The sequence below is a fragment of the Ailuropoda melanoleuca genome, chromosome 1 (assembly GCF_002007445.2).
Source record: "Ailuropoda melanoleuca isolate Jingjing chromosome 1, ASM200744v2, whole genome shotgun sequence".
Lineage (NCBI taxonomy): Eukaryota > Metazoa > Chordata > Mammalia > Carnivora > Ursidae > Ailuropoda > Ailuropoda melanoleuca.
Window position 1 is genome coordinate 109501331 of NC_048218.1, and position 14620 is coordinate 109515950.

Genomic DNA, 14620 nt, shown 5'->3' on the forward strand with positions numbered 1-14620 from the left:
GGGCCGCCGCTGGGATCTGCAGGCTTCTCCACAGCCTACCCAGTGCTGGCCGCGGCCGATCCTCCCCTGCCCCGTGGAGCCCTTTGCTTCTAGAACGAGCAGCTGCCACTCCCCCCATAGCTACCTCCCTGGTCCCTGTCGCAGCTGATCGGTCACAGACAACTCGATAGTGATCATTTTCCGATGTTTTATTTAAAAACGCTTCAGGGCCACCTGGGTGGCTCAGTCAGTGAAGCGTCTGCCTTTGGCTCAGGTCATGATCCCAGCATCCTGGGATCAAGCCCCGCATCGGGCTCTTTGCTCAGTGGGGAGTCTGCTTCTCCCTCTCCCCCCTGCTCATTCTAATACACAAATAAAACCTTAAAAAAATAAAATAAAAACACTTCACCCTTTGTAAACAGGGAGCGCCCGCACAACCCCTGGGTTTGGCCAGCCCACCCCACTCCCTCCAACTTCCCACGCAGCTGCACCTTCCATGCACATGCGTGCTTAGTGGTTGCCAACTTTGGAAAGTCAGTCACACATAAATATCTCTGCGTACATCTCAGAAAAACCAAAACGTTCCCTTCCGTGAGCACACTCGTTACTTCAGCAAGGTGACGGGCTCCACGGCGCGCTCCCACACATCCAGATGTCCCAACGCCTCCCACAACTTCGTTCAACCCCAGAGCCAGTCCGGGTCACACTTCGTGTCTGGTGGTCATGTCTTTACTCTCAAGGTGAGAGTTCTTGGCGTTTTTTCCTTACGCTAGTTTTCCAAACCAGGTGAGTTGCCTCACAGCAAGTGCCATGGTCACTTTTTCCTTCACCCCTGAATGTCATGTCCCCTGTCCCTTAGATGGGACATCTAGAGCTTGACTAAACATTCTGGGCCAGACAAGCATTGTTACCTGCCTTTCCTACGAGACCGTGAGGTCCATGGGAGCAGGGACTAACTAGATCTCTTTTGTGTCCTGATTGATTCCAAAGCTGACAACGTCTGTCCATGAGATTAACCAGGGGCGAACGGGGGGCACCTAGGAGCAGGCTGCCTGCAGTCAGCGTGCAGGGGGGCTGAGCACCCAGCACCCGCACAGATGCGCCCGTCTGCACCTCCTCCCCCTCAGCCCGCCCCGGTCCTGGCTGAACGCCTGTGCCCCACAGGGTCGCCGTGGGACGATCAGCAGGTGTCCAGCAAGCATCTGCTTCGATGAGGATTGGGGAGAGAGGGAGCCCAAGCTCCTAGCATGCCCCACCCCCATCCACTCTTGGAGACCCCTGAGATGGCCGGGCACCTCCCGCCCCAGAAACAGTGGCCCTGCTCTCCCACAGGGCCCGGCCAAGCAAGAGAACCGGCTCCCTGCCCAGGGGCCACCTCCCAGTGGAAGCGGGCAGGACAGTGCTGCCTCTCCTTCCTGAGCGAGCAGGGCCGCAGAGCCCCGACTCCAGGATGCTCCCCTCATGCGCCAAGGTCGGCGGCTGCCCCGCAGTGTGAGCCCGCCAGCTCCGCGTGGTGGTTTCTGTCTCCAAGCCAAACCTTGTCCTGACTGAAGGCCGCAGAGCCTGAGGTCCTGCTTTCCAGCCCTCAGCCGACCTGCTTTTCCAGTTTCCCTTGTCAGTGGCCCGGCGGCCAGTGGCCGTCCGCTTCTGTGTCCTCTGCCCCACTCCCCTCCCCAGAAGCCCAAAGTAAGAAGAGCCTGTGGAGCCGGAGGTCAGCCGCCAATGTCCCCGGTCCCCCTGAGTTCCTTGCTTCTGTACAGTAAACACACTCTCATGGCAATAAATAAATAAATAAATAACCCTATGGGGCACCTGGGGGTCTCGGTTGGGCGTCTGCCTTCGGCCCAGGTCGTGATCCCAGGGTCCTGGTCTCAAGCCCCGTGTCAGGCTCCCTGCTCAGCGGAGAGTCTGGTTCTCTCTCTCCCTCTGTGTGTGCTCTCTAGCTCTCACTCTCTCTCAAATGGATGAATAAAATCCTTAAAAACATAAAAAATGTAAAAAAATAATAAAACCGCAGAGCGGCAGGAGCTCTCCCTCATTGCTGGCAGGAACGCCAAATGGGGCCGCAGCTTTGCAGGACGGTTAGGGAAGAGCCAACCAACCAGCAGCCCCTTGCCGTCCGCTCCGGCTGTCACGCTCCTTGGCATTTACCCAAAGGAGCCGAAAACTCGGGTCCACACGAAAACCCGCACACGGGTGCTGACGGCAGCTTCATCGTCGTCAAACCTCAGACGCATGTGACCTCCTTCTGCGGGTGACCGGATTGCCGCCTGTGCCCGTCCGGAGCAGGGAATCCTATTTGGATCTAAAACGGAACGAGCGGTCATGCCACGGAAAGTCGTGGAGTCACCCGAAATCCCAGCTCTAAGCGACAGCAGCCAGTCTGAGAAGGCTGAAGCCTGTGGGACCCCGAGTCTCTGACATTCTGGAAAAGGCACCGGTCTGGAGACAGTGAAGATCCGCCAGGATTGAGCAGGCGGGGTGAGCAGGGGTTTGGGGGGCAATGAAAGTGCTCTGTGGTGGGCACGGGTGAGATGTTTGGCCACAGCCAGAGTGAGCCCTGAGGGGAGCCACGGGCTCTGCGTGCTGATGACAGGTCCGTGTGGGCCCGTCCATTGTCACCAGTGCGCCATTCTGTGGGGACATGGATGGTGGGCATGAGGGCATGGGGAAATCTCCGACTGAACCTTCCACTCAATTTCACTGTACCCCTGAAACTGCTCTAAAAAAAATCTGTGTAAAGAAATCTGCTCAAAAGTTGGCCTTTTACAGATTATTTGTAATTCCCAAATACAATTCTCACGGATTGTCACTGACTTGAAAACAAACAAAATGCCCTGAACAGGTGGCGGAAGTGGGATGGACCATGCAGCACACGGTTGTCCAGAAAGGCGCTGCCCCGCAGCCCCTCCGAGTCATCTCCTGCCCGCACGGGGCTCCCCAGCAGGACCGGGGTTGGACGTCCCTGGAGGCCGTGGTCTCTAGGAGAAGCAAGGGGCACGGGGCATGCTCCGCATTCCCCACTGCACCAGCCAGACATGGGGTCGGGGAGATGGACCCACGGAGAGCAGGGCCTTGGGGCCCATGAACGATGAACGTGGATCGGGGGACGGGTCCAGAGCAGAGCGTGCAGCGGAGAAGCTCGGGGACCCCGGCCTTGGTCCTGGCTGCCCCTCCAGCTGCACCTGTGTGGCCGGCCACCCCCAGAGTCACACAGGACCCATGCTCGGGGGGGCCCTCCCCTCATGAAATTCTTCCTGACTTTTGAACAAGAGGCCCCACTTTTTCATTTTGCACTGGGCTCCAAAATTTATGTAACCAGTCCTGGCAGAGGGAGACCAGGGGCCCAGGGAGAACAGCTGCTGGGGGGCTGGGAGCTGAGCCGAGGCTGCAGAAGTGGCCCCGGGGTGGGGAGGTGGCCCGGGGCAGGGAGGTAGCCCAGAGCTTAGGATTCGGCAAGCTCACCCAGCCAGGGACAGGGCCTGGGTCAATGCCCCACAGAGGTGAGGAGTGAGGGCCATATCCTAGCAAGGCCAGGAGAACTCGAGCCTCTTTCCCAGTATTTTTAGAAAAAGCCTCAGGCAGATCCACGAGGGCCAGATTGGGGTTCTGGCCCCTCCTTAAAAAACGCCATCATTTCTGGTGGCCAGAGATGAGTGAGTGTGCCCAATCCTCAACCAGGAGTGGGGCAAGGGGTTCACCAAAGGGAATGAGGATGCTGTTACCTGCTGGGAGTCCTAGCAGCTGCCAGAGGGAGAGCTTGGCCTCGCCCCCCCCCCCCCCGCCTCACCTGGGGCTTGGAAACCCAGAGACAGATCTAGCAAGAGGCAAGAGGATGACCCACGCTCTTCCCCAGCACTTCCCTGCAGATCTGGGCGGGCCAGCCGGCCTTCCTTCCTTCCTTCCTTCCCTCCCTCCTTCCTTCTTTCCCTCCTGCCTTCCTCTCCTTCCTTCCCTTCTTCTTTCTTTCCCTCCTTCTTTCCTTCTTTCTCTCATTGAACCACTTTATTGAGGTATGAGTGACATACAAAAAACTGCTTATTCAGGGTGTTCGACTCGATGAGCCTGGAGATAAGTATGGGCATAATTTTTGTTCTAATCTTTGCCAGAATGGACACCATGGATGATCTATCTTATTGTTATGATTTGTGTTTCTTTGGCTATCAGGGGGCCAGATCCTCTTTTTCATATTTACTGTGAATTGTTCATTCATTGGCTTTCTTCTGTAGTGTTTTTTGTTTTGTTTTTTGTTTTTTTGCATAGAAGAACACTGCACATATTAAGGGTGCTGCCCATCTTCTTGTGGCGGAACCTCATTCATCTTTGCTGATAGGCTCTTGCTGGGGTCGCCTTGAATTTTGTTATTGTGAATCTACAAATCTAGTCCACGCCTCCTGGCCTTCTCTTCTCCAAGATTATAACAAATGGCACCTCAGACTTTATATCTGGTTTTTTTTATTTTTTTATTTTTATTTTTAATAAGTATTATTCAGAATTTTAAGGCCATTCGGATGTTTTATGACCAAACTTTTTTTTGGTAAGTAAAACACCCTTTTTTTTTTTTTAAGTAATCTCCAGGGGCACCTGGGTGGCGCAGTCGTTAGGCATCTGCCTTCGGCTCAGGGTGTGATCCTGGCGTTCTGGGATCGAGCCCCACGTCAGGCTTTTCCGCTGGGAGCCTGCTTCTTCCTCTCCCACTCCCCCTGCTTGTGTTCCCTCTCTGGCTGGCTGTCTCTCTCTGTTAAATACATTTTAAAAATCTTAAAAAAAAAAAAAAAGTAATCTCCACACCCAGCGTGGGGCTTGAACTCACAGCCCAGAGATTAAGAGTTGCAGGCTCCATTGACTGAACCAGCCAGGAGCCCCCTGTTCTTCTTTTATTGAATTTTGAAAACTGGAACTCCGGATTCAGGATGGTGCATGGGGTCGACCTTCAGCTCAGGAATCGCGCCTACTTCTCGAGGCGGTGGGCTATGGAATTTGGGGCAACCTTCTTGCCAAAGGCAAGTTAAAGACTGAATAAAATATTTTAAAATATTCTTAAAAACAGCTAAGAGGTAACAAGACAGTGTGGAGATACCAAAATTGAGGAGAAGGCAAGAATCCGAAGTTGATCCAGAATTATAGTTGTTTTCTCCCCGAGGCATCTGCCAGGTTCTAGAAAAACTGCCAAACCGGGTGTCTGGGGGGTTAAAGCAACTCTACATCATCTCCCTCCTCACCCCTGCAAGACACCAACAAAAATCCTCTTTGGAGGGTTACCTTCCTCCGAGGACTCATTTCTACAGTAAAATTTAAAATACAATTTCAGCGGCGTCATGGCTGTGGCACTGGGACAAGCTTCCAGCCGTTTCAGGAGCAGCTTCTCCTCGTGGATGCTCACAGGGTGCAAGACGGTGTGATCAAGACTGAGGAAAGAAGAAATGCGGAGCACACTGCTCACGAGGTGAAAACGCATGCGTGTACCATGGCCCACACGTAAAACCAAAGATGCAAGAAAGAATCACATCTGGCCTGCGGCCACAGCTTATAAACTTCACCGGAGTCGAAGAAGTACTCCTGTCAAGAAAGCCAGCTGCTTCCTTCTGGGCTCTCCTAATGTCCTTTGCTTCCTGAGTACAAGACCTTTTCTTCTTTAATTCCATGGCAGATTCCACGGGGTTCCGACTCACCCGTTTTCGAAGGCCCTCAACAGTAATGATGGGATCTAAAGTTGGTTTTGAGGCTGCTAGGAAAGAATAAATGCCTAAATTTTTAAGAATAAAAAATAGGGGCGCCTGGGTGGCACAGCAGTTAAGCGTCTGCCTTCAGCTCAGGCGTGATCCTGGCGTTCTGGGATCGAGCCCCACATTGAGTTCCTCCGCTGAGAGCCTGCTTCTTCCTCTCCCACTCCCCTGCTGTGTTCCCTCTCTCACTGGCTGTCTCTCTCCTGTCAAATAAATAAATAAAATCTTTAAAAAAAAAAAGAATAAAAAATAATAAATACATAAAATACAATTTCAGTGCACCTGGGTGGCTCAGTCGGTGAAGCGTCTGCCTTCAGCTCAGATCATGATCCCCGGGGTCCTGGGATCCAGCCACTGTTTAGGATTCTCTCCCCCTCTGTCCCTCCCCCTGCTCTCTCTCTCTCTCTCTCTCAAATAAATCAATAAATCTTTTTAAAAAATAAAATAATGTACAATTTCAGCACTGATTCAAAGATAACCAGGCACACAAGAACTAACAAATTGTAGAAAACAGAAACAAGCTTCAAACGTTACACTCAGCAGACACATAGGGTAAGGTAACTACTGTTTCAAGAATGAGATCGAGCTTGAAAAATACCTACAGGAAGCAGGCGTTATAACAACTGTCGATGCATGTTTGGAAGAGAACCTAACGGAAGTGTAAGAAACTGACAAGTGAGCAGCTGAAATGCGGACCAGCGGACACTCGACCTTCATTTACACTTTGCCTGGCCCTGAGAACATGGCCTCAACATGTGTAGAACTAAAGTCGCAGATCTAAAAAGAGAAAGAAACAAACTGATGGTCATAACAAGACACCTGAACAAACTTCTTTCAGTAATCAGACAGGAAAAGGAGGAAAACCCCCAGCAAAATAGGGACTATTCAAACAATAAGATTATTAAATTGGGCCTAATGAGGTTTAAGTTTGCTTTTAAAGAGACAGTCAATCGTTCCAACACCGTTGATTGAGTGATCCGTCCCATGACAAACTTCCCAGGATTAAAGACTCCGTCTTCTACTGCAGGCCGTCTCTGGGTCTGGTTCTATCGACTGTTGTCTCTGCATGATGGGCCCCATGATCTTGCTTTTCTGGGGGTTTGCATTAGAGTTCTCCAAAGAAATAGAGCTGATAAGAGATACATGCATACAGAAATTAATATACTCCATACAACATAATATAAAGATATTTATCATGAGGAATTAACTCAAATGATTACAGAGGCTGATGAGTTCCACGATGTGTGAGGTGAGCCAGCAGGCTGGAGACCCAGGAGTGCCAGTAGGCCAAGTGCCAGTCCGAAGGCAGGAGAAGGGCAGGGAAGATTCGGGACTGAATGCCAGGCATTGCATCCAGGAGAAAAGCAGGGGCTGAAGTCGGCACTCGCCAGGCCCAGGGAATGGCATGGCCCTTCCTGCACTGGCTATTGGTTCTGGGCTCAGCCCTGCAGCCAGCGGCAGCGGGCTGGGTCTGGACTTGCTGAGGAGTTCCTTGGCTGCAGCTTGCCCCCCCCCGCAACAGTGCGCCTCCCTTTGGTTGGGTTGGCATTCGAGTGGGTCGGACTCTGCTGCAGCAGGCCCTGCACCCCTGCACCTTGGCGGGACAGGCTCCCGTGGCTCTCCTTCACCTCCCTGAGTGGCCCAGGCCCACTGCTTGGCAATCAGCATAGCCCCTGAGAACCCGGGGAGTTCCTCCTCTCACTTCCCCTGGCTCTTGGAACACAGTGAGCCTTGTGCACCTGTGCCTTTGGGGAGCCTTGGTCCTCTGGTCGCAACCGCTGCGGTGCGTGGGGTCAAGCTTTGCCTGTCTAGCGGGTTCCTGCCTGTCCTCCTGCTCCAGCCCTGGGCTCTGGCAGGCTCTGTGCACCTGTGCCCCAGAGAGCACCCCGGGCCCCCGGACTGGCCTCCGTCTTCCCCGTGAGCACTCGGTGATGTCTCTTGGAAAAGAGTTGAGGTGTGTGTGTAAATTCCCCTGTGTCTGGGGCTCCCAGGGATTGACACATTGTCAGCAAAGGCGGTATGTGGGGCCCACGCTGCTGCAGAGTCCGTGCTCAAAAGGGCCTTTCTTTTAGCTTAGGGCTCTGTCGTCCCTGTCCTGAAATCCTCGATCTTTTGTGAACCAAGGGTCCCATGTTTCGTTTTTCTCTGGGCCCCACACATGACTGAGCTGCTCCTGACAGAGGACTGACTCGCCTCCGCCTCAGTTTACCTCCTGCTCTATCTTCACCTGCTGTAGTCCCGCCCCCAGCATCGGAGGAAGAGGTCAAGGTGGTCACTGCAGGGACTTCGCCAAAATCACATAGGAGTTTGGAGACCTGGGCCTCGTGGGAACGCGGGCTGTCCCCGGGCGTTGGGACCCAAATGGCCAGCCAGCTAGGCTGAGTGGGGGCGGTCCGCCTCCTGAGTCAAGAGCCTGCTGAGCACACTCCCGGCGCGCCCGCTCGGTCCGCACGCAGGGAACAACAGAACGAGAAAGCAACCCGCAGAATGGGAGACCAGCTTTGCAAAATCACATATCTGATACAGGATTAATGTTCAGAATGGATAAAGAGCTCCTACGCCTCAACAATAAAAGAAAAAAGCAACCAACCCAATGAAAATATGGGCAGAGGACTGGAAGGGACATTTCTCCAAAGAAGACAGCAAGTTAGAGAAACAAGCAGGAAACAGCAGGTGCTGGCGGGGACGTGGAGGAACGGGGACCCTCGCGCCCTGTTGGCGGCCCTGCGCGCGGGTGCTGCTGCCGTGGAAAATGGGGTGGTGAGCCCCGACAAAATGAAACCTAGGTTCACCATGTGATCCAGCGAGTCCACTGGTGGTCACGTACCCAGAAGAACTGAGAGCAGGGACCCCGCCATGGTCATGGCAGCCCAAAGTGGGCAGTGCCCTGAGTGTCCATCAGCAGAAGACAGCGTGTCTCCACCGTGGGATATGACACAGCCACAAAACGGAAGGACGTTCCCACAACTGCGACACTGTGATCGGACCCCGGGGACACGACGCGGAGTGAAATAAGCTGTCACGGAAGGACACGGATCCCACCTAACAGGAGGTATCCCCAGAAGTTAAAGTGAGAGACAACAGGTGGAGTGGGGGGTGCCGGGGCTGGGGGAGGGGCTGGGGACTTCATGTTGGGGGGGCATACATGGAAAGTTCTGGAGACGAACAGTAGGGGTGGCTGGCATGAAATGTCTGTGCCATGGCTAAAGTCGTCAACGTTCTGTTGCGTACGTGGTACCACAGTTTTCTGTTTGGTCTACTTCTAGGATGAGGTGTGCTGGCGATGAGCCGGGAACCTGGGGCCAGGGAGTCCGGGCATCACCCCGGCTCTACCTCCTGCCAGGTGTACGGTCTTGAGTAAGTTTCTCAACCTTGCTGAGCTTTGTCTGACCCGGGGGGGGGGGNGGGGGGGGGGGGGGGAATACCCAACCTCTCCTTCAAAGGGCTGGTAGGAGAATCCCATGCTGACCCCCAATAATGACCCCTGACACGCCCTAGAATTCTGAATTGACTTAGGCCTCGGTCCCCTGTGTTTGGCTACTGTACCCCCTTCTGTGTCGGGGGGAATTCCCCCTCTTATGAGTCCCCCTGGGAGGCCGTGTGAAAGCACCAGACCCCACCGGCCTCCGCTCAGCAGACTCCCCGCCCCCGCCCCCAAACGCGCTGTGTCTGGAGGCGGAGGCAGCAGCGGGTGGTCCTCCCCATGCCTGGGCGGGGTGGGGTCCTCCCTGTGCCGCTTTCCCGGCTCAGAACGCCCCAGTCCCTTGTCTGCTGCCGGCCGTCCATCTCCCCGAAGCACCCCTCTCGCCTTCCTGGTTCGGCAGAACGGAGTCGAGACCGAAATACCCAGCTTCCCGGATTCCTGCACCGAGGGCGGCAGGGCTGGGCGGCTCTGGGGAGCCTGAGAACCGCGCTGACAGGCAGCGTCACTCCCAGCCTGCGGTCCTCTTCCTTCTCTCCCCTTCCCTGGTCTTCCGGCAGCCGGATGAGCTCCAACGTGAACTTGGGGGATGCAGAGCGGGGGACAGGCGCCATCTGGAGCCCCGAGATGACCAGCCTGGGGACGGCAGGAGCCAAGTCCCCGGGGCCCCTGTCGTGGCCATGTGGGCCCTGTAGCTTCTTATGTAGGAAAGTTACTTGCGTTATTCTATTTTTAAAGCTGATGTTTAATTTATTAAAATTGTCTTTCTAAAAACATAATTCTGTAGCTTACAAAGCATCTTAGTCTCTTTGTGAGTCTAGCAGATTTGAACGTGTTCAAATACACCCTCAAATATTTCAGCCGCCTTTCTACGTGTAATATATCTGGTTTCCTTTTAATGTCCTTATTTGGCCAAAAATAACGAAGAAAACCTCCTGAGCAGTCAATAATTCTGATGAACTTCTAAATAGGTTAAACCTAATGTCGTAAGTGTTCAGACCCAATACAGCAACTTTGCAAGATTTCTATGTGCAAGTCTAAACCGTAAATCTTAATCCACCTGTAACTACACATTTTAAAATGCAGTTTGGGGGCGGGGACAGGGAGTTCCTAAAAAGGGGCACAAGGTCCTTTTTGGGGTGAGGAAGCTGCTCTAAAATTAGATTGTGGCTGGATCAGCACAGCTCTGATTTCTAGAAATCACTGCACTGTATGTTTTAAAACAAGTGAATTTCATGGTGGGGAAAACGAGATCTCAGTGGGGCTGTCCAAAAAGGAAATGCATACATACGTCAGAGAGAGGAAAACAGCTGTATATTTTACCTGACTGAGATCAGCGCGGGCGAGACTGGCCTTCGGCCACCCCTGTGTGCCCGGCGGGGGATGCAACCTTGCCCGCACCCCTGCGCTCACGGACAGGGGGGACATGCCGTATGTATTCTCACTATCCTCTTCCTCTGAACATCCTTAACTGTGAGGCGCCTGGGTGACTCAGTCGGTGAAGCACCGGCCTTCGGCTCAGGTCATGATCCCAGGGTCCTGGGATCGAGCCCGGCAACGGGCTCCCTGCTCAGCAGGGAGTCTGCTTCTCCCTCTGCCTCTGCCGCTCCTCCTGCTTGTGCTCGAGCGCTCTCTGTCAAATAAATAAATAAAATCTTTAAAAGATAAAAAAATAAAAAATAAACATCCTAAACCGAGGCGCCGTCCTCAGGTCCATAAATGTCTCCTCCGTATCTGGTGGATCTAAGCCCGTTGGGTAGCCTGAGCACCTCCTTATCCTTCCCAGGCCCACCAGCCCGGGGGGCGGGGTGGTGGAGGGAGGGACAGTGGTACCTGCTGGGACGGCCAGCGTTCCCCACACAGCTCCCGAGTCGGGACCTCCCGGTCAGCTCGTTCCCCGAGAGTACCCAGAGCTAGGCTCTGCCCTAGACCCTCAGTGCCAAGACAAATTGCCGCGGGAGCCACTGTTGTGGGCTTCCCCCACGTGCTGCTGGCCTGCTCTGAACTGAATGGTGGCCTGGTCCCTGCGGCCCCAAGCGGAGGACCCCGCCTCAGCCATGGGGTCCAATGCCAGCTGCCACAAAGCACACGAGTCTGTGGGCCTGGTAAAGCAGAGGTCCGGGGGCCTGGTCAGGAGCAGCTTGGAGGGGTGAGTGAGGCAGAAGTGAGGGACGTGGCAGGGCAAACTATTCCTGCAAGTGAGTTGAGTGAGGAGAAGGGGAGCAGTGGGTTGAGGCTTTGGGACTGGCAGGTAGGGAGGAGGCAGGCCACACAGGCAGGACGGGCCTGGATAGATAGCGGCCAGGAGAGGACAGACGGGTCAGGGAAGGAAGCAAGGGGGCTGGTGGCTCTCAGCAGCCTGTTGAGGAGTGAGCCGCCCATCGCCCGGCCATGTCCATGGGCAGGCTGACTGTCCCGAGCTGGGAGAGCCCGTTGACGCCAGAGCAGGATGCAGGCCCAGGCCTGGGCAGTGTGGGGGTGCTCACTGATAAGCTCACTGGGGAGACACACCCAGAGCCAGCTTTGGGGCCCTTTCACTCTGTGCACAGGGCTGCGGACCTCATTTAGGCATTTAGGCATTAATTTAACACACCTTGACTGAGCTTTGATTCTGTAGGGTGTTCTCGGGCCCCCAACTCCAGGAGAGCTCAGGAAAGCTTCCTAGAAAGGACCAAGCACTGGGTGAGCTCTGCAGGCGGAGAGCAGGGGGGCAGTATGTAGGCAGAAGGCGAGTCCCGCAAAGGCAGGGGGCTGTGCGGAGAAGCCCAGTGTGGCAGGAGGACTGTCCGCCTATGGAACGACCACGCAAGCCGGCTAAGAGGGGGCCGGGAAGGGGCTGCTTCCATCTGTCCTGTGGGCAACCAAGAACCTGAAGAAGTAGTTTAGCACAGGAGTTACAATTTCAGATGATTTTGAGAATGATCATTCTGGAAGTCCCTGGAAAAACTGGGGCCCAGTAATCGGGCAGGAGGCTGCTGTAGAAAGCCAAGGGGGTGGGAAGGCCTGTAGCTGCGGGAAGGCCTGGGGAGGGAGGAGGAGGACACTTAGGAAGGCAGGAGGCAGAGGCGGAGGAGGGGGCCTGGGAGGGAGGTGGCAGAGCTGTCTGGGCTGAGCGGTTCATCCATGAGGAGGAACGGGTGAGCAGGGAGGATCCGTGGCAGCTCTGGAGGGAGCTGAGGGCTCCGGGGCTGGCCTAGAAGTCTCCTGATGATTTGAGCCTCAGGAATGGGTGAGGCTGACCGTGGTGGGTGTGTAGGGAGCTCCACCGGGTGAAACGTGTAACTGTGACTCACGAGCAGTGTGAAAGAGCTCAGGGGGGAAGGCAGAGCTGGAGAGACGGGGGAGAAGAGCCACGGCCTCAGGGAAGCAGTAGGAGCTGCCGGGACATGGCTGATGCAGATCAGGGAAGGCCGGCCTGGGACAAAGCCCTGGGACTATGGCCAGTGAAGTCACCGCTGGTCCCAGCAGCAGCAAGAGGACGGACAGTCCACGCCAGTGTCTGGGCAAGAGGTGCACAGGAGACAAGTTACCCTCTTCCAAAGTGGTCTGTTTTCTTAATGTTTTCAGTAACTGGTTTTTCTCCTATTACGTTTTCTGTGGCTAAGAGAGATTTTGAGAGAAGCGTTTGTTTAGAACACGCTATAGGAACAAGATTACAGAGCTGTGCCAGAGGGTTTAGAACACACCCCGCTAGTCCTATCAGGGCGCTGTCGAATGCGGTTGGGTTTGCTTTGAGTGTGATTCATCCAAACAAGGCAGGACAGCCCCACATTCCTGAGGTTCTGGGCCTGCTGATACTTTACTCAGTTAGGAAGTCCGGTTCAACTGATAATGCTAATTCAGGATTCCCTACCACACTGGCTCCCCCTGCATGCTCACTTCCTTGAGTGCACACCCTGTACGCTGGCGAAGATGCAGGGAGCAGACCCAGGGCCTTGCTGACCCAGGTGATGTTTACAGGAAGGCAGGACTTTAGGCGGCTAGGTGGCATGAGCCTGAGCGAAGTACCTTCTGCATTCATGCAGTCCTTCCTTTCTTAGGACAGGTCCCTAAATGCTGCAAGGCTCAGCGTGGAGGAGAAAGCAGCGCAGGGAGCTTGTGGCTGAGGGCCTGGGGCACTTTGGTTCAAGCAGAAAGGAACACATAGCTTCCTCAAGGTCACCAAGCACCAGGTGATGTGGGAGAGAGAAAAAAAAAAAAAGCAGTTTCCAGGTACGGCTTTGGGGACACTCACAGGCCGGTGACTCTGAGCAGCTACTCACAGGGAGGAGCCTCACTTTCCACCGGTGACAGCCGGGGGCCGTGGGGCGGCCAGGGCTGGGAAGTAGGGTCTGTAAGCCCAGCACACGTGGGCTCCGGATGCAGCTGCAGTGACAACGCCGGACGCCCGCCACGGGGCGCATCCTACGGCTTCCCGGCCGTGCAGCTGGAGACACCGGCTTTGACATACGACATGACACCGGGAACGCTGCAACTGAGTGGCCGACGAGGACCTGACGACCCCCACTTACAGACTCTGCAGGGGAGCGGGTTCACCGCCGGCGTCTGAGCCCGGGGGTGGGGGGGCGGCTCCCACTCCTGCTCCCCAAGTCGAAAGTGGGCAAGAGAGCGCGCCGCGACTCTGCAGGTACGAGCCTGCCAGGCTCTCGTGTCAACGTCCTCCTCCTGGAGAAAATTCAAGAGGACTGTGCAAGATATTTTCAGAAAGTAGGGCATTTTGGAAGCATTTCGTAACCTCTAAGACGGGGGCGGCGGTGCCTCCCGTGCGCTGGAGAAGGGGGCGATGCCCGAGACCACCCAGCGCCCCCAGCCGCGCGCGAGGTCGCGAGGTCGCGGGGTCGCGGGTCGCAGGCCTGGTGGGACGCGGGCGACCTTGGCGGGCGGCGCGACCTTGAGGCCTGCGTTCGCCTCAGTTGCCCCCTCGGCGCAATGGGGGCACGCCCTGGACGCCGGGCTGCGTAGCCCCGCCCGCGCCGCAGCCTCGGTCTCCCTCCCGCCTGTCGCCCCCTCGGGCTCTGCCGGTCCGCCGGGCTTCACTCCCGGCTCCCGCACCCGGTCCCCGACCGGGTCCCCACGCCGCAGCGCCGACACGGAGCCTGCGGGCGGGAACCTGCCTGCGCCGCCAGCGCGCACGCGTGCCCCCGTCCCGCCCCTCCGGCGCCGTCTCCACTCATAGGCCAGCCGCCCCATCACTCCGATCGCTCCGCGCTCGCGATTGGCCAGGATCCGGGCGCGCGACCGGCCGTGGGCGGGTCCCGGCCGGCTATAAAAGGGGCCGCGGCGGGGCTCGTGCCGCCTTGCAGACGCCGCCGCCCCGGAGCCGCCCGTGCCGCCCAGTCATGGTCAACCCCACCGTGTTCTTCGACATCGCCGTGGACGGCGAGCCCTTGGGCCGCGTCTCCTTCGAGGTCGGCGGGCGGGGCGCACCGTGCGGACGGACGCGGGCGGCCAGGGGGTGGCGGTGAATGGGGGTCGCGGGCGGCTTGGTGGACGG

The 14620-nt window shown here is 56.1% G+C and overlaps 1 protein-coding gene and 2 long non-coding RNA genes across 4 annotated transcripts in view; 2 read left to right on the forward strand and 1 right to left on the reverse strand.

Moving 5' to 3' along the window:
• Positions 1-6120: 6120 nt before the first annotated feature.
• Positions 6121-14309, reverse strand: LOC117803077. Its single transcript, XR_004626696.1, has 3 exons — positions 13361-14309; positions 10450-10759; positions 6121-6834 (listed from the first exon to the last, which is right to left on the reverse strand). It is a non-coding gene; the product is annotated as an uncharacterized LOC117803077 (long non-coding RNA).
• On the forward strand, positions 8668-10456 carry LOC105239650. Of its 2 annotated transcripts, none has more exons than XR_858549.3 (3): positions 8668-8757; positions 8972-9062; positions 9530-10456. It is a non-coding gene; the product is annotated as an uncharacterized LOC105239650 (long non-coding RNA). The 2 variants fall into 2 exon arrangements; XR_858548.3 differs by having other exon boundaries at positions 9687-10456.
• An 88-nt stretch (positions 14310-14397) lies between the features above and the next one.
• The window catches only part of PPIA (peptidylprolyl isomerase A), a 3152-nt gene continuing 2929 nt past the window's right edge, over positions 14398-14620 (forward strand). The window contains exon 1 of the mRNA XM_034665042.1: positions 14398-14534. Coding sequence (XP_034520933.1) covers positions 14466-14534 — 69 coding nt within the window. The 5' untranslated portion in view covers positions 14398-14465. The remainder of the gene's footprint in view (positions 14535-14620) is intronic.